The 19,377-nt window shown below is 44.4% G+C and overlaps 1 protein-coding gene across 1 annotated transcript; it reads left to right on the top strand.

The window, feature by feature from the left end:
* The first annotated feature begins 485 nt into the window (after positions 1–485).
* On the top strand, positions 486–18,867 carry spats2 (spermatogenesis associated serine rich 2). Its single transcript, XM_070969229.1, has 13 exons — positions 486–573; positions 3,101–3,368; positions 5,071–5,150; positions 5,865–5,973; positions 6,494–6,543; positions 6,872–7,094; positions 8,275–8,454; positions 8,594–8,729; positions 11,988–12,046; positions 13,750–13,859; positions 14,082–14,184; positions 15,065–15,216; positions 15,298–18,867. The coding sequence occupies exons 2-13, from the start codon at positions 3,344–3,346 to the stop codon at positions 15,556–15,558; spliced, it is 1,488 nt and encodes a 495-aa protein (XP_070825330.1). The 5' UTR covers positions 486–573; positions 3,101–3,343; the 3' UTR covers positions 15,559–18,867.
* Positions 18,868–19,377: the final 510 nt, after the last annotated feature.

The following is a 19,377-nucleotide window of genomic DNA, read 5'->3' as shown; positions in this document are numbered from 1 at the left end:
TGTTTTCCCTTATATGAAGCTCTTTGAAAAATAATCATCAGACAGTTATTGTTATAGCTACATTACACTATTCCTCAGCTACTGTTGAAAAAAAAAAAAATCATATTGTAAAAAACAATACTGTAAATGTTGAATGCAGCTAGTGGCAGTGGTTTGAAAGAAGAATATTTGTTTCTTCTCAAGTGAAAAGTACAAGAGGTGGCATTAAAGATAAAATAAAAAAATAAAAACGTTTATAGTGGCACTAATATATGTAAGGAAGGAAACAGAGATCATGAGGAGAATTTAAAAAAGAAATAAATTGGTAAGATACCATGACATATGTAGAAGTAAATAAGAAATAAGAAAAAAATGCTTGAACTGAACCACTTTGGTCCCAAGGCTTTACGTTTTCAAAACTGCTTGAAACGGACTAAAAGGGGCGTTCTTTGAATCCAACCTGGCAACCCCGGAGGAGTCTAGTCTAGGAAAATATTGCCCACAGCAGACCACTTGGCATCAAAGACGGCTGGCGGTAGGAGCTGCGGCAACCCGTTTCCAGAATCTACTGTTCAGTTTTCTTGCCAACACCAAGTACGTATTTAATATTGTTAAGCTGCTAACAGAGTGAACTAACCACTGATATAACAAATAAAGCTTTAATTGTAGCTTCGCCGTTTAATTGTTTAGCTGAAGGATGGCTAGCTTTACACCGGAGCATTGAATAATGAAAGCCAAGCAGTCCGCTAGCTGTGCGCTAGCTAAGGCTGCATTCAAAGGTCCATCCATAAAGAAGGCGTTAATACTTTGTGCAACATTAAGTCCTTGTCAGTGTTATTTTGGAGAATTTAGCATTAAAGGCAAATTATTTCGCTCAGTAGCTCAGCGCGTTGCGATGCTAATCACATAACGTTAGGTAATATATTAGCAAGCTAACGTTAACGTAACCTCCGGACTTCAGCCAAATGTGTGAAACGAGCAGCTTTTAATTGAAACGCTGAACCGGGGCGACCCTTTTGTGCAAGTAGCATTCAGCTAGAAGTTAGCAGATCCGTGCAAAGGTTGGATAAGATCACGTTTGAGATGCTTGATAAGGAGCTGAATTCACAGCAGTCAGGGGTAGTTAGCTAACATTAACACGAAGTTGGCTATTTGAGGGTCAGTAGTCTTGAACATCTTGCCGCAAAAGCTCATTTTTTCCTAAGACTGTCGGAAACCTCAGTCCGTTTGGATATGTTCTAACAGCTGTCTCGCAATGAATATGAAGGCTGATTTGACCTCTGCACCAAGATCAAAAATCCCGTACTAATACATTATCTAAGATGCTGGATAAACTGCGGCAAGTGGTGATAGGGATCATTATCTGATAACCACAACTTTCACACGAGCTGTTCAATTAAGGATATTTAGTTTTCTGGCCTGCATTCAGAAGTGCTCCGTGTTTCACTTGGGCCACAGAGGCAGCTGCTTTGACCCTGCTCAGTAGAAATCACCTGTATTGATGATGTAAAATCTGATCAGATCGGAGTGTGACCCCCCCATGAGGCCTGCTGACCTGCAGCCTTGTGTCAGATGATCTGTATGTGTCCTCACACTGTGACCGGAGGCCCTCTTGGTTTCTCCTTCGTCATGTCTGCTCTTAAATCTGTCAGACTCCTCAGTTTAAACAAACTTTTGAGTCACTTCTTTTATTTGAGTGCTGAGTTAGCGCTTCTGAATCAGTCAACACAAGTGCGCCTGGCTCTCTTGAGGATTCAAGCACCATCCCTCTTGATAAACATAATGCATCCAAGTGTTTCCGTGAGCGGCTCATGTAGTGTCACTTGTTGATTGTGCTTTGACGTCTGCGAAGGTGTGGTGGACTGGAACCAGGGCTGTGGCACGCAGAGTCCTAATCAGGAGGGTGTGGGTTTGTACACTTTTTAAGTTTCTCTTTCTAGTGAACCGGGGTCAGAAAGAGAAACCATAAAGGGGGAAACAGCTGGCCCATAAACATGAGTCCAGATTGCTGAAGGTCTGCTTGAAGCATTTTTAGGCCTAGAAGGCATGTAATTAAAGCAGCTTGGATTTGGCAGCAGTCTGTAAAAGAGCTTGAGGTGTCTGTCATATTGATTGCTCAGCAGGGTGATCACGTCGTTTCCAGATGAACGCGGATCGCAGATGTTATTTTCCTCTTTTTTGTTTTGCAAAAATCCTCTTTTATTGCGGCGCTTCGTTCAGTGTAAGATTTCTAGACCGAAGGTGTTCCTCTGCTCGTAAAAACAAAACCTCGAAGGCTTAATTTGAGATCAGAGATCGAACGACAAACGCCTGAAAGACGTCCTGATTTTTGTGGTGTATTTGCTGGTGAAACATTTGCCATTGCTTTCTGTGTAATTAGCGTGACTGCTAGTCAGCTTCTCGGCTGCTAATTCGCAGCTTCATTTACAGTGACAAAAATGTGTCACGAAAATTAAAAGCACATTGCGAAGCGAATCCGTGGCCATAGGCACATAGTCAAGAATCCTCCTTTTGCTGTCATGCTGACATCACCAGCAACCATTTGTGCCACCAGTCATGAGCCTGGCTGAAGGAAAATCCCAAATATTTGAGGCCGTTCTTGATGTTGCGTATTAAAAACATCTGTCAATGTGTCAAATTCTGGGATTTGCAGTCACCGTCAGCCCAGCCCGTCAGAGGGCCCAGACTGTGCAGGCATGCTGGATATTGTCACCCTCATAACATTATCTCCCACCGTTCCTGCAGAGCACGGAGAAAAAGGAAATACCCTTCAAAGATGTGTTTCTCTGTACTCCTGCTGACTTTTCCACCCTCCAAACTAAATGCGGTGTTTCTGCCAAGCACAATATTAACTGCAGATTTTCGGAGAATGCTCCGCCAGACAGACAATAACTTACTGAAATCTGTTTTTCATTCATATTTTATCGCCAGAGGAAATGGATTTCGCTTGATTTGCATTCATATTTTCATATCTGTGCGTTTTTGCTTCATACAGCACGACTGCAGTTACTTTGAGTGTAGATTTTTATTTCCCACATTTCAGACCGTGCTGCGAAACCGTTTTTCGATCAGCGGCTCTTTTAAAGCAGCTGTTTTTTTTTTTCCTCCCTTTTCCCGACAGATTTGGATCAACGTGGTGGAGAAACAAGAGGAAAAGCTGAATCTCTGCCTCAGTGATTTGAACCTCGTTCTTCCAACCGTCCTGCCAGTTGAGAGCCTTGTTGGCGTCTTTAACAAGAAAAACTCAAAGTGAAATCTACCGCACTTGGGGCCCTTTTTCGAACACCAGCTTAAACACATTTGAAGGCTCATTACAGACTCGAGGAAGTACACAGCTGATTCTCGGATACTTCTGTGTGACAACATGGCAAAGAAAAATAGCCAGAAGGGTACGTATTTGCTTTATTAACTCTTTTAAACAAATTAACCAAAATAAAAATCAGTATTTTTTATATATGATATACACACACGCACAGTTTATTTGTGTTTTAATGGCTACACAGTTTCTTTATTGAAGAAGCTTTGGGTTAGATCATAACTGTAAATATGAAACATGTGCATAATTGTTTTCTCATTGAATCGAATGGAGTCATCCTAAAATTAAGTCAAACAGATGGCAATGCTTAAACAGTGAATTAGAATAGTTATGAAGAGAGAGGCTGTGGACGTTTGCAGTGACATTAACCTACTTCCACTGCAAGGGAACAACAACTTTTACAAGGGCCCCGTTGGTCTGAAATGGCCACAGATTGACTCTGGACTTTACCCTGACTCATACTTAGCTCCTTTATCTATTTTTACAAGACTTGTCTTCAGACCTTTGTTGAAAAGTGTTCATTTTTATCTTAAACTTGCAGTGCGCAGCGTTTGTCACAAACACCATCGGCTCTGTCGCACTCCAGCTAGCTGTAGCCCAGTCTGACGCTGCGGTTGCTCCGCCCCTTCAGTTCTGGCAAACCAATCGTTGTTGACTGGTTTGCCGGCACGGGAATGTCGCCACAGTCAGCACATTTAAAAACTCTGGTACACCGCGAAACACAGGGAGATTTGCCAGGCGAGGATCATCTTAATCGACACTGTGTGAACTTGCCGAGAGCTTGATTGTAACAGATGTTCAGTTATGCTGCTGAACGATATGCAAGAATCATATTGCGATAAGCTGCAGTATCATACCAGTTTCATGGTGTACGGTGCTGTGAAAATGGACAGTGATCGTACCATTTACATGTGTTTATTTACGGGATTTCATTCTACAGTATTAAAAGAGTCGACAAGATATTTTGCTGCACCAAATGGTCACATCTGGAGGATATAGTTTGTAGGCCGAAGCATCTCTGCAGCACCACAGCGCTTCATTTCTAACAGCATGCTGTGACAGAGTTTATTAAAAAAACCCAGCTCCTGCAGCCTGGATAATGCACTTGTCCATATTGTAATTTCTGTAATATTTCGGTTAATCGTTCAGTCATAAGTTATATGTAACAGCCCTGAACTCCAGCTTTAACGCAGCCGCTTCTCGAGTGGTTTTATTCTGCGTCAGCTAACAGAAACCCTCTCGTCTTTTCAGAAGCTTTTAGTCTTTGACACATTTGATGATTATTTGTCTCTTCATCTTCATGAGTGCTCGCTGCTTGTGCTGCTAGCTGAAGTGTCTGTGCTTAAATGGCCAAAAAACACGTCCTTCCACCTCCACTCTACAATATGCTGTGATGCTGGCGCCATTTCCTCACTGTGGGGTGTTTTCAATGCAAATGAAGCCTCCAGTAAACAAATCAAATCCATTTTTAATCTGTTGGATGAGTTGAAAACGCGTGAGCAGTTTTCTTCGATCATCCTCGTAGATAAGCGTTATTCAGATGTCAGCGGGGGTTTTTTTTTTCCTCGAGATGAAGACAAACCACTTCACAAGCACAAACCTGCCTCCGTGACGCGATTGGGATTCGGAAACGTGGCCGGCTGCTCTTTCCAGGAAATCTCTGGGAAGATGTCTGCTGGCGGTTTTGTTTTGCAAATGATGCCCTGCAGTGGTTTGCAAATGCGACCCAGTGCCCGAACAAACAATGGAGTTTGATGTTCGCTCTGTTTTTCCAGATACGTCTGGGGTGGTGTTTGACACTCGCTCGAAAATGGTCATGTCCCAGGGAGGAACAGCCGAGAGGATGAAGGAGAAGGTAAGACGAATCCTAACACCTGGCACGAGGCGTTTTTAACATCAAAACATTAAATTAGTGTAACATCAAATGTTTCTAATCTTAAAACATTTCCACTGTGTGCTGCTGGAGTCGCTCCGCAGCCTCTGCTTCATTTAAGTTCACCAGCATCTGTAACAGTTATGAGATGTTCAGTAGCTACAATTATATACAGTATATATGTATCATGTAATCTCACGACAAGCTGCATCCTCTTTAATCTTCTTTAATCTCATTTTCACCCCGTTAATCGTTAATTGAGCAGTGTAAGGGAAACGGGACAGCACGGAGTTTCACTGTGCTGTTACGTTTTCAGAGCAGCTTGTTTCCGTCTTGGTTTCTAATTCAAATTTTCGGAGGGTCTGCCGTGCTTCAGAGCACACGTGGAGTTTCAGAAAACGTGTGTGGCAGCGAGGACGAAGTGCCGAAACCGCCAACACATGTTGTGCTTGTTGAACACTCTGATGTGAGGCACATAATGAGAATAGTAAATGTCAAAGTTGTGCATGTTGGCATCAGAGCTGCTGGTTTATAGTGAATTAAACAGACTTTTAAAAACATTTCAATCTTAAAACACCTTTATTGTTTTTGTACCTCACTTTGGATAAAAGTGTCTGCAAAATGACTAATTGTAATTTCTCGTAACCGCTGAGTCTCGAGATGCTCTTTAAACCTGTTCCTCTCCTGCTTTTCCAGATCAGTGCCGTGAGAGCGGTCGTACCCAACAAAAGCAACAATGAGATCGTGCTGGTGCTGCAGCATTTTGAGAACTGCGTCGACAAAGCCGTTCAAGCTTTCTTAGAAGGTATGAGGACGTCAGTGTGTGACATCAGGAATGGAAATTACACGTGGTAAATGGTGTCATGAAACTGGTCGTGCTGGTCGTTTTTACCTAGAAGTCTGTGATAACTGTGGAGGAAAAAAAATGAAGATAATCTATTTTCTTTACGCTGGCATAATGTCTTTCACCTCATCTGCCGACGTCTGCAAATACTTTGTTGGTGCGTTTCAGTCAGAGCGCTTGTCCATGTGTGTCACCCACGGCTCGTGCTAAACATGGCCTTGAGAACAAGTTTTTTTTTTTGTTGTTCTTCCTCATGCGTGCCGTGCTTTGCATTCAGGCGGCTGAGTGTCATTTGCATGCTTTTAGTTTCACAAGTTTAATTATAGAACAAGAAGGTTGTCCCCGTGCGTCACTGCGCTTTGTTCCCAGTTTAGCGCTGTCTCAACAGCACCTCAGGGCATTCAGATAGTGGGTATTACAAGATTTATAGGCTGTCATGCTTCGGCGTTTACCTTTATCGCTGTTGTTTTGTTTACTTTAGGTAGCGCAGTGGAGATCTTAAAGGAGTGGAACGTCACTGGCAAAAAGAAGGTGAGAGCCGGGAAGCGGGAACATCTCTTGAGTTTGCATCTTTATGTCGCCTCATGTCTTGAGCTACTTGAAACTAAGTGCTGTGCTTCTTAACTGCAGAACCCTGATCCCAAAACAGCTGGGTGGCTGTTTAAAAGGGTTTTGGAATCGGGGTTGTAAACTGTGGTTTAAGGCAGGAGAGTGAATGAATCTGAATGCTTTTACTTCAGTTTTATCTGAAACCAAAACTTTTCTGTCCCTGAATTGTTCCAGTGCACTGATTAAGAGAGAGATAATGAACAAAGAGATTTGGACAAAGACGTTTGACATTGATATCTTCCTGCCGCAGCCCAAGAAGAAAAAGAAGCCTAAGCCTCAGCCGGAGGCCTCGGCGGAGCCTGCTCCTCCCGAGGCCGCGTCGCCCGAGGAGGGCAAGGATGAGATCAACGGCTTTCACGCCAACGGATCGGTGATGGATGGAGAGTCTCTGGATTCTCTGAGCGAGCAGTTGGACTCTGCCTCCCTGGATGCAGCCGAGCTGGACTCTGAACCTGCCACATCCGAAACCACCGGTAGAGCTCTGATAGACGATGAAGGCAAAGAAGGGAGGGCTGGGGGGGGGGTGTTTTTCATGTTGTCGTGCTGGGGTGAGGATTACCTGCTTCAGTCGGCGTTGATATTACAGATCGATGAAAGTCTGCTCTGGTAACCGGACAGAGAAAAACAGTCTCAGGACGAGTGTGGATGTTGCACACATCTGTCTTCTCTGTGTAGCATTAATCATCCTCATGCACTCGCACTAACACAGGACTCCAGCTTCAGGTGCGAGTGATTTTAACTTCATTCACCAGTTTTCTCATACTCCGAATCTCCTGGTCATGCAGAGACATTTTGCAGGAAATCTCAGTTATATTGGCGCTATCAAAGGCTCTGCTTGAGCCGGTGAAATTAGCTCATGCAAATGTTCCCATAGAGTTCAGCCTATTGTGTCTTCGATCAATAGGAAGTTGTCTTGACAGTGCTGACCTTTGAGAGGACGGAGGGTCCAAAGCAGACAAAGCTGTCGTAGCTGCTCAGCTGCACGGTTCACTGTTATTTAACCTCTTCTGTCGGAGTAAAATCTGCTCCACAAATGAGACGTAATGGCTCGCACACGACTCTGAGACCAGAGTCAATGGAACAAATATGCCTTTTGAATAAACCGTGAACAGATTTTACAGTTTATTAGCTCAGGGAGCTTGATTTTTTTTCCCCCCTTTGATTGATTTTTATTGAATGAAATGGCGTGCAGTGGTAAACAGAAGGCCGGGGGAGTAAACAGAGCAGCAGAGAGAAAGTGGACAGAAGCTCCGGAGCTGTTTTTCTGAGCTAACCGTTGGCTTGCCTGCTAACAAATGCGCAGACGTCGTCCATCCCTTTGACCGCCTCTCATCTCACTTTAACGCCAAGACAAACGTCTCCTTTATCTCAGTGGGCTGCTTCTCTGATGACACATTGTTGATAACCGAAGAGATGTTTTCCAGTTGTTTTGGGTCCCCTGACACGACACTGACAGCACTGTTAATCTTTAGTGCCGTTTCTGTGTTAATTATTGTATCAATGCACCATTAGTGTTTAAAAAAGCCTTCACAAACACTCTTCTGCTGAGCGACTCGTCCGTTATTCAGGCTCTTTTTAGGGCAGTTTTTTGGGGAAGCTGGTTTGGAAACTGCTTCATTTCACTTTGCTGTAAAGTAATCCGTCTTCTCACAGGTGCAGAAGCAGAAAGTCAAGGTAGCGCTCCAAGTCCCGCCTTACAGCAAGGAGGGAGGAATCACCAGGGTCCCAGAGGCAACAAGACCCGACACCGGCCAGGCTCAAACTCACATCCACCCACTTCCTCATCAGCACCCACCGCGGATGAGCAAAGCTCGTCAGGCGTCAAGAAGATAGGTTAGTCACCTGAAGCTCTGACCTCCCAAAGGACCTTGTCCTGCTTTTGGTTTATTGTAAGAATACAATGATGGAGCTCTGTGGTAAAACCTGATCTTCAGCACGTACTTATAAGTCATGTGTGGCGTCTCCCCCTCAGCGTCCAACATCGACCGCTCCGTGAAGGACCTGCAGAGATGCACCGCCTCGCTGACTCGCTACAGGATGGTGGTCAAGGAGGAGATGGACTCCTCGATCAAGAGGATGAAGCAGACGTTTGCTGAGCTGCAGAGCTGGTGCGTACATTTCCGCCTCTCTCCCCGGCAGCTGAAGCTTGATGTTATGGTGATAAACTGTTTGAGCATGTTGTAAAACGAGGAGTGACAAAACACGCTGCCGCTTTCCCAGCAGACCAAGGATTTAGTTCCTCATGATGGCTCGAGGGTGGTGCTTTCTCAGGGTTCGCAGGTCACACACAGCCGCTGATAGAACTTCTGGTCCAGTGCCAATATTAGGATGAGAGACGGCCACTTCAGTCATTAATTAAGTTCAACTCAGACGTAAGAGTCTTGCATCATTTCAAATGCTGCTCTCGTTCTTCCTCCAGCCGTCGCTCTAATTTGCCTCATCGTCACGGTTCATCAGATCTGCACAAAATGGACTTTTAGTTGCTGACTTAAGATCCTCGGGGTCTGCAGTTGTTGACACTGTTTGGCTGAAAAGAGCGGTTTGTATTGCTTGACAGTGTCTCTTTAGTTCGTGCTGTTTGCTAAAGCGTTGGTTGTCAGTGCATTTTTACAGATTTCAGTTTACTGTCAGAGTCAAAGGGCGTTTTTCTTACCTTTGTCCTACTTGATGACACGGGCAGAGCTTTTGCATAAAATAGGTGATATAGCTGAACCTCTGGTAGCTTTTACAGAGCCTCTTATGTTATAGACTAAATATAATGGACTATAACAACTAATAGAACCATTAATGCAAGACTCAGTGTAATCATTATGTACATGCTACTAATACTTCTAACCCAGCGCAGCGCGTTTAACGGTCCATCCACGTCAGCTTGTTCTGTGATTCGCTGAGAAACTCCAGGTTCAGTCGATTCAAGGCATGATGATTCAGCAGGATGACATGGCTGCATTGATGGTTCTTTGAAGAATTTGGTAATTGCTGAGGATGCTAGCAGGAGATAAGCAGCTCACTGGTAATTAATTGAAGAAGGTGGAAGATTGGCTCACTCGACTCCAGAGACTTAACTTATTGGGTCCGATCGAGGAAGTCTGCACTGCTCAAATATCTATTTTTAATGAACTATATGAGTTCTGTAGGTCGATAGTGAAATCTGGGTGGGATATCTATCTGACTCACAGCTTCCCACCTCTACTGCTTTGCACACTTTGTCATTTTAACAAAGAAAACAGACGGTTTGCTCGGCTCGTGTTCAACACCTATCGCTCCCGTGAGGCTCTGACACCACATCTGTGGCTAACTCTCACGTTTCTGTTGAATGCTAATACAAGAAGCAACACTTTATCTTTAAGGTGCTCATTTCGGAGCGGTGGGAAATGGAGAGAAACCCCCAGTATGTCATGTTTGAGCTCTTTAGAAAGACAGATGAAGGAACGGGATAGTGGAACACTTCAGCTCTGTGCACCTGTAACCTACAAACAGCCTCCAGCTGAGATGCACAAGCTAAACAGCATTATTGGATTTTCTGCTGGGAAAATAGATCATATTGGCCATGGATAGTGTTTGATGACAGATGCTAAGTTTAGCATCGGGTGCTGCCGAATTCACGCCAATGGCCATCAGCAACCTGCCAAACATACAGTGCACATTCCCACATAACCAGATTTATATCACTCATAGGCTTTTTAGTGCTGCACCCGAGGCAGAGAGAGAGAGAGAGAGAGAGAGAGAGAGAGAGAGAGAGAGAGAGAGAGAGAGAGAGAGAGAGAGATCATGACTGTAAAGAGCTGAACAACACTGAATAATGTGTCATCCAACCGCGTAGAGGCAGACGTGTGTGAACCAAGCCCCCAAAGAGCAATGCTGGGCTGGGAGGTGATTTCAGTGTCGTGGCCTCAGTCGGTTACAGGATCGTCTTACACACACCTGCCCATGCAAATGGAGCAGTTGTTTTTTTCAAATTTTCTAAGTCTGAGGCCTTAAAATTACTCTTACAATCAGGATTTGATCCATTAGGTTCAGTAAAATGTCTCAAAAATCTCAAAAAGCTCAGTAAATTATTTACAAAGCAAGTCTGTGATGCTCCTGCTCTCGACCAGCTTGGCGAGAATTGTGCACAATTTAGTGTTTGGGCCAGAAAAGGTCTGAGTAGAGCTGGGTATTCCTCAAAGATACTTTATACCAGTGCCAGTACTTTATGTTCAGTATCGCTTTCTGAGCAGTACTGGAAGCAGCTGTACAAACTAGTCTGCAGAGATTCCTCATCCTGGATAACTGGAGCAAAATTAAGAAACAGGCAGGACAAAACGTACCGAATGACGAGGCATTTTTCGATGCGCTGTATTGAAACTGTTTGGTCGGTATTGAAGTTGGGTACCCAGCCCTCAGCCCGAGGAAGCCTGAAACTCTTTTGGCGCCTGGTGAACAGCTTTTATTGGAATGAATGAGGTGTTTGCTTGGAACAAAGCTTCCACTTCTCTTGATACGCCTGTGGTTTATTTATGTTCCTAATTGGCACACTCGGGAGGGGTGAAAGCCCGCGTCACGGCCTCGTTGCGGCTGCGTTACACTACCGCTCTCTCCTCGAAGGCATTCATGGCGCTGACCTCGTTTGTGCTCGCTGGCAGGGACAGAAGTGGTTGTGCAAAGCGTGACAAAAGAGACCATGAGGGAAAAGCCTGCAAACATTTGACCTCCACACCTGAGCAAATCCTACATAAAGGGCCACGACTTTCAGGTCGTGTTTTCGGAAAGATTTGTGTCCGTCAGATGATCCTTCTCGCCCTGTTCCATGTGGACTTTCCTTTCGTGTAAAGTCACCTTTCATATTCCTGTTTGCTAGCTGGCAGTCTTCCTCGCGGCCTTTGCAAACACTGCTGCCGCAACCGGCTGTAAATAAGCGGAGTATCGATGTGGAAAACAGCAGCAGGAATGTGTCCTGCGTCACCTGGACGCTCGTGTGCTACACAACGACTCAAACAAAACAGAAATGCACTCTTAAAAAATCAAAAACATTGCTGTTTAGAGCTGCCAGAGGTAAATATCCCCACAGGGTTACTGAGCAATATTTTACCCATCATCAATCAGCGTGTTGTGGTTCAGTATCAGTGATACACTCACGGTTGTGGTTTATCACGTGATAATGTTGCTCATGCTGAGCTCACACATTGCATTAATGCTTACATGTTGTAGTAATTGTCTTCCTGTTTTGCGTTGTCATTCATTGAAGCTGCTGCTGCTGAGTGTGCAGCTGCCTCGGAGCTGCTTCGTAATCTCAGTGCAAAGTCAGCGTTCACAATATTTCCTCTTATCTTGGAGCGAGTAGAGGAAAGTGACCCCCCCCCCTTTCTTTTTTTTCCCCCCTCTAGTTTAATGGACAGAGAAGTGACTCTACTGGGAGAAATGGACAAAGTCAAAGCAGAAGCCAGTAAGTATTTTCACGTTTGTGGACTGAAGTGCGACCCGCCTGGGAGCGCTTGGTATTCTTCACATAACATGATCACCTGACTGGAGGGCTTGGAGAATCTGACCTGAATCATGTCCAGAGAGGTTGTAAAAGAGATTGTTGTGGAACAGCAAGTCCCACTTTCCTCATAACTGCAGCGGTGCCCTCGGGGTCCTGATATACCTGCAGCATACCGCCGTGTGTGTGTAACATGACAGAGCAAGACCGCATATTTGTACAAGTAGGCCATTCTCTCTTCTTCTGTCCTGTCAGTGTCGAGTGTTGTGTGTTCCAGGCCTGGAAAAAGTGAATAGTGTCAGGTGTCGAGGGGAACTCAATGATGCCTTTGTGCACGGAGTCGAGAGGAAAGCGAGGAAACTCGAGTATTTCTTCGACATTACAAAAGCCAGGTTTCCTCAGAATTTACCCGTGTTAGCTGACGGGTCCCTCGCTGCCTTCTGCTCTGCTGCAGGAAACAATCGAACTGATGAGCAGCTCTGACCGAAATGAATCAGCATATTCCCTGCAACGAGGAAATATGCTGATTCATTGTGCTGACTGTCTAACGGATGGATCGTTTCAGCTGGAATCGGTTAATCTGCTGATTATTTTTGGCCATGAAATAGTAGAAAATGTCCATCACAGTTCAGAAAAGCTCAAGCTGCCGTCTGCAGATCAGCTGAGAAACACTCTTAAACCAGCAGATCGTCCTAAAACAGAAGAGCCAGAGAGTGTTTCTGCTTGAAAAATGACTCAAACGATTAATCCATGATCAAAATAGGCGTCAGACTTTCTGCCAATCAGCTGAAATCACTTCAGTTTTACTACAGTCTGGTGTATATAATGTAAAATAGTGGTACATTTTGTCAGTAGAGTCTGTTCTGCAGGACGACGTCCAGCACAGAGGAAGCAGAGACGCTGTGTTTCTTCATCTCTTTGTGAGCAGCAGGCAGCACAGACAGGAGACGTGTTGCGCTCTGAGCAGACCGTAGATTAAAAAGCCTGCTTGTGAAAACGTATCCTGGCAAACGCAGCACGGCACCGAGTTTAAGCATGTGAAGTGTGTGCAGAGCGTGACGATGCTTGTGTTGGTTACCTGCGCTCCTTCGCACTAACACGCCGGCAGTATCTTGATTTGCAGACGGCCTTATCTTTGACCCTGGTTTATCTTTAGATGCTGAGTCAGCTGTACTTTGCACTTGCCTTTTAAAAAGCACACAGCTGACTTCTCACAGGAAAATGAAACTTACTGGGACTGCAGGGAATATTAAAGAGACGGAAATCCTTCGCTGATGAATTGATTTCCTTGATCAGCAAAAGAAAATCATAATACTCCTGTGGCAGCTATTTTAATTATCGATGAGTCATTTTGGACACTTTTCAAGTATTTTCTAATTACAGCGTCTCAGTTTTCAGGATTTGGGTTTGGACTAAACATTTAGTTGAGAAAATAATTGGCACATTAATCGGGAATGAAAGCAGTCATTAGTTACAGCCTTTATTGCTTGAAGGTATGTAGAAGATATTTAATTACAGTGAGTTGCGCCTTAACTGGAGAGAATTTTTATTGCGCTCTGAATCAGAGATGCACAGAAAAGACTGGCGGTCGTCGTGTGGGTTTCGTGAAACAGTGTTCACTAAAAGCAGCTTCATGTCTGTTAAACAGGACGTTGTTTGTGTTGCAGTGTTGATTTTGGACGCCCGGCAGAAGAGAGCGGAGGAGCTCAGGCGGCTGACGGACCGGTCGGCATCCATGTCTGAGGAGCAGCTGACTGAACTGCGTGCAGACATAAAGGTGCGTTAGCGGACTCCTCCTCTGTTTGACTGAGCTGACTTCATGTGAAGTGGGCGTTAATCACTGAGCCACCATTAACAGCAGGTTAAAAAAGCTCTTTTTCAGAGAGTGGCTCTCTCTTCCAAAGTGAGCCACAAGCAGAAATATCACTCACAAGGAAAGAGCAGATTAAAATCCATTAATGCAGGTGATTCATGTGATTGTTCTCCTTTTTTTCCGCAGCACTTTGTAAGTGAGCGTAAATATGACGAGGACCTCGGGAAGGCTGTAAGATTTACATTTGATCTTGACCCGCTGAAGACGAGCATCTCAGGGTTTGGATCAGGTACAGTATGCTGGAACCCTGTTTGGGTGGATGTCTAAAACAAGCTAAACATAACTCATGCTAATTATGCTAATTCCTGGGTGACTTAAATGAAATCAAACGACTAAAACGTGCGATAATAAGGACATTTGTCTAGGCATCAAGTGGTTTGTTTTTTTTTTTTTGGCACCTAAAATCATTCAAAACCAATCATGGGCACAGCAGCAAATAGTGTCCACAGAATGATCTGTTCTCAGCGATGTCTGAGTCCTCAGGTTGAACTTTATGAAATGAGCACGTTGTCGTCATGTGGTTTCATCAGTGTTGCTGCTGGGGAACACAAAAGTGTTCAGAATTCATGTAACTGAACTGAACTTGTATCACAAAGTAAGGCCATCAAGTCATGTGGTCAACAAAGGCGCTAAGACAAATCTTAGGTGAGACGGCTTCTTCATGCATCTTCATCTGCAAATCAATCCGTGAGCTCCAGGCTGTCTTTGTCTTTGTCGGAGTCCTCGTTAGACTCCCCTCACATGCTCTGTCTCAGGATGTGTGATATCCGTTTTGAGGCATTTTAGATGCCGTGAAGGAGGTCACGAGCAGGTTAGCGATAAAGAAGCACGCTGTGGCCACGTGGCTGGCGCTTCTGCGTGTCAACAAACCTGAAAAGAGGAGAAGCTAGCTCGCCAGTGTTTTCTGCATCATTGCGTGTTTCATTCTGATGGCTGGTTTGTCAACGTAGCGACAGTCACATCGAGACATTCAGACTTATGATGCAGCCTGTCTGAGAGCCCCTTCAAATCCCAAATTCAGACCAGGATAAAAGGGTTTCAGGCTCATTTCAGTAATCCTTCTTAATGAGACAGCTGCCATTTCATTGACATTCTTGTGTCTTTTACAGTTTACCATCCGCGTACAGGCTACTCAAATCGGTCCCGCTGTAGCTCCACGTCTTCTTCTGTCGCCAGCCCAAGCCTGCTGGAAACTCCTCCTCCTCCACCCACCCAGACCCAGAGCCCCCCTGCCGAGACCCGCCCTCCACCAAACAAACAGGTCAGCTGAAAAGCTTTTTTTTTTTTCGACCTTAAAACCGCCGTGTCAGTAAGTCTCTGACTGACTTTCAACTCTCCTCAGATTTTCCAAGGCAACAGGCGCACTTTCCAGGGACAGGGGTATCACTCGGGTGGCCAGCGGTATAACGGCGGTTCCTACCATGACAGGAACGCCGGCCGTGCTAACCACCGCTTCCAGAGCGACGGTGGCTCCTCTGGGCCAACTTCACAGCACTCTAACAACTCAAGAGGGCCCCCCCGTTCCTCCACGTCCTCCTACAACCAAGACCGACCCTCTCATAACGGGCTGCCCCAGAGGCCTCCGCGGACGCATTGCCCTTGACATTGGAAACCCTGCGCTCAGTCAGACCCACATACTAACCCTTGCACCCCCCTCCCCGTGCCCCCCCCCCCTCCCTTACTAACTCCTCTCAATGAAGAATAGAATACCAGTTTACATATTTCTGTCAGTTGAGCTGTAGTGCCACCTGTCTACATCGATCCATTCATCCCTCAGACTTGAAAAGCTCTCACTGTTCCCTAATCGCTCTTCCTTTTGCATTTCTCCCATCCTGGTTCAGACAACAGCTTCTATCTTTAGGCCCCTTTGAGAGATCTCATGGCGACGCTACTGCCGCTCTCTGTTATTAATGTCTGCGGCTAAACAGTCTGCCAGAAACTGACAGGACTACCTGCAACAATTTGTGCACTATTGAAGTTGAAGTCTTAGTACTATTTCTATTTTTGCTGTGGCTTATGTCAGCTCTCTGATTTGCACCTCAGATCTTGTTTTTTTTTAATTGTTTTTCTCGTCTCCCAGAACCATTTCAATGCCTTCACCGCGGAAAGCGTCGTGAAAGCGCGAAAGTAGTTCTAGCGTTAACGGGGAGTTTTGTCATGACATGCAATCAACACTACAGACCATCTTTAATCTTTGCAAAGTGAAAAATGAAACATATCAAACTGTAATCCAGAGCTTTTCGTACGGCTGCTACAAACAGACAAACAGTAGGGAACGTGTTAACGCTAGGACTTCGATGTTTTTGAGTGAGACTCTGAACGCAGAGGTTTCGCTCTTAAAGGAACAGCTTGACATTTGATTTGACGTCTTATTGCTGAGAGACAGACAGACGATTGACACCACTCTCAAGTCTGTATGCTGAATAAGAAGCTACCGCCAGCCCCCGCTTAGCTTAGCTTAGCTTAACTTAGCTTAGCTTAGCGTAAAGACATGAAGGAAACCACTTTGTTACCTGCCACATTTGAACAAAATCTGAACTTCACTGATTAACACTCTCTATCCTGTTTATTTATTTTGTGCAAAAAAAAAAGAATAATGTAAACCTCGTTTCCAGCCTCTATGCTAAGCTAAGCTAATCGGCTGCTGGATGTAGCTTCACCTTTAGCTTCCAGACACGAGCGGTAGTCCAACCTCTCGCCCGTCTCTCTGCAAGAAAGTGAATCAGCCCATTTCCTCAAATGTGGAGCTGTTCCTCACGTGTTGCCTGTGGCAGTGATGTATCGCCCTCCCACTGGCCAGCAGGGTCATCGCGCGTGCTGTTGTTCTCCGCTTGCTGTCCATTATTTTCTAACAAAGAGAGGGCTCATTACCTTTTGTAGACTAATGTTAAATGATATGTTGAACCATGAGGAAACTGTTTAGTGCTGTTTTCTAGTTAGTTCTCGACATGTATTCAGATTTTCTTCCACACGGACCGTCGGCTCTTTGCGTTTCGTTGTTATATGCACATGAACGGCATATTAATGATGTGCTTGCCTTTAGTCACAGAGAGACTTCACATTTGCCTTTCCAGAAAACATGGATGTCTGCATCATGACGGCTTTCTAATCAGATGGTACTTGTAGAGGAGGCGTGCGAGTTAGAAATACAGCATATGTGAGATGCAAGATCTTTTCTTCCCCTTTTTATATACTCACTTTATCCCATATGTGAACGTACAATTGAACAAACTGATGAATGCGTCGGACGGTTGTATCGGTTTCAGATTCTTTTTTTAAGTAAACGCTTCACGGCTGCTGTCGTCTGTGAACAAAAAGCTGGTGAATACCTCATTGCTGATCTTTTGACACGGCCTGTTTTCAAGCCGTTTCCTCGCCGCGGGCTCTCAGTAAGGGACAGGGACCCCCGGTGACTCCTCATCTCTTTTCTTCCTGTAGTTATGTACATACAGTTTGTGGAGCTGCAAGGCTGTAGTGTAAAAGTGGTTGTTACATTATTGCTGCATCTTCTTCATCATGCGTCGTCTTCCCTGGAGTAGACTTTTGAGGGGAAAAAAAGTTGAAAATATTTTGTCCCCCCCCCCCTTTTTTTGTTTCCTCGTGAGATTTCTGATCCTAGGGAGATTTTTGTTATTGTTTGAGATTAAAAAAATTGTTACTCCAGTAATTATATCAGTGAATGTTGTGGAGAAAAGAGAACTGACTTGTTCGCAGTCTTTGGTAAATATGAGCCGTAATGACTCAAAAACACCTTCTGACTTAAAGGATTAGTTTGAATTTTTTGGGGAATTTGCTCATTCTAGTTCTAAAGCAGAAATCTCACTTTTGTGTTGCTTGTTTAAGTTTGTTTTTGAGCGAGGGGGGGGCTCAATGTTGGCCCCTTGTGGCCACTCGGGGGGACAACACCCACTACAACTGCAGTGCTCACCTACTGTACTGGCAGGGGGTGTTTTCCAGGGTGATCTGGTGATAAAATTACGATATAACGTGTTAATTAATGAGTTTTAGGGTGTTTGGAGGCAGATGTTACTGTTGGACAGAACCAGGCTGGCTGCCTCCCTCTGTTTCCAGTCTTAATGCTAAGCTAAGCTAACCAGCATTTCCTGAAATGTCAGACTGCCCCTTTAAGTCCTTTCAGAGGTGGTGACTTTGTTATTGGCTCACATTGTTGGGGGAAATGTACCAGATTTTACAGTTTTCCTCAGTTCTTTACTGCGTAATGTTGATGAATTGATCGCAGCTGCAGGACAGATGATGAACTGAACTTTTATTCCAGCATGAACTCAGCGTCAGAGGTGCTGGACTAGTTCAACCAAGACACAAAGAAAGTAGATTCCTCATCTGAGATTTTGTCGGTGTCACTTGAACCACTTTCTTCTTTTTTTTTTTTTTTTGGTTTTACATTCCAAACAGTAGGAATATTAGGTTATCGCCAAAGAAATGATTTCGTCCTGTTCAAAGTTGCTGCCTTTTTATTTCCTTCCTCTGCCTGTAAAGAATTCCAAAGGGGAAAAATCCAACACTTCAACCCTTTCTTCCTCTTCTTCTTCTTCTTCTTCCTCCCAGCCCACTTTATTTTCCTGTCCTTACTGTACATACATATATGTAGCTATATAATTTTGTGCTCACATGGGGCATTTTGTATGTGATATTCATATTAGTCATAATGGAGGTTAACACATGTAGTTCATTCATTCTTCCAGTAGACCCCGTGCTCTTCTCAAGACAACCTTTCTGAGACAACCATAAACTCAAGTGCCTTTTCTTGTCTCCCACCGATTCACGGACTCCCCCTCCAACAAAATATGGACCAAAGACATCGACCGTCCCCGGCACCCCTCTCCGCTCTTTCTCCCACTCACTGAATTGCACACTTTTCATTTACTACGAATAAACAGTTTGCAATACTGACTGTGTATGTTTTTTTTGTTATATTCACTAGAGTAAGCCACTAAGTCTTCACATGTGATGAAATACAGGCAGACAGCTGCAGGGGTTAAAGTAATAACATCTTTCCTGCTTTTGACTCCATGAGCTGCAAGTTACTGTTCAGTTACAGCTTTAAATATGTTAAGAAATATAGGAAACACTGAACTTTACAAAACAGTGTACCCAAGTCCTGTGCACATAAATGAATGAATAAAATGCAGTAATTAAAAGGTTAACACTGGTAGCTTAAATGCTATACTGAGGATAAACTAGATTTAAAAAAAAAACAAAAACGTGAAACTCAGCTGCATGATACATATCCAGCCAGCAGGGGGCACCATTATTCTGAGAAAACATTAAAACGTGAATTTTTCCAGATGGAGTTTGGTGGAGGAGCTCATCAATCAGCAGTACTGGCCGAAGCATTCAGATCTTTTACTTAACAGTTCCAGTAAAACAATGTAATGCATGTTAATTTTCACTCTGTTACAAG

The sequence above is a fragment of the Chaetodon trifascialis genome, chromosome 8 (assembly GCF_039877785.1).
Source record: "Chaetodon trifascialis isolate fChaTrf1 chromosome 8, fChaTrf1.hap1, whole genome shotgun sequence".
Taxonomy (NCBI): domain Eukaryota; kingdom Metazoa; phylum Chordata; class Actinopteri; order Chaetodontiformes; family Chaetodontidae; genus Chaetodon; species Chaetodon trifascialis.
The sequence above is the reverse complement of the archived record's forward strand: the minus strand, read 5'-3'. Positions and strand labels throughout refer to the sequence as shown.

What these genes read in the sequence shown, in the direction of transcription:
- spats2 (XM_070969229.1), top strand. Translation starts at nt 3,344, where the DNA reads ATGGCAAAGAAAAATAGCCAGAAGG. An exon ending in AAAGAAAAATAGCCAGAAGG is followed by an intron (nt 3,369 to 5,070) that starts GTACGTATTTGC and finishes CTGTTTTTCCAG; the next exon opens with ATACGTCTGGGGTGGTGTTT. An exon ending in AACTGCGTGCAGACATAAAG is followed by an intron (nt 13,860 to 14,081) that starts GTGCGTTAGCGG and finishes TTTTTTCCGCAG; the next exon opens with CACTTTGTAAGTGAGCGTAA.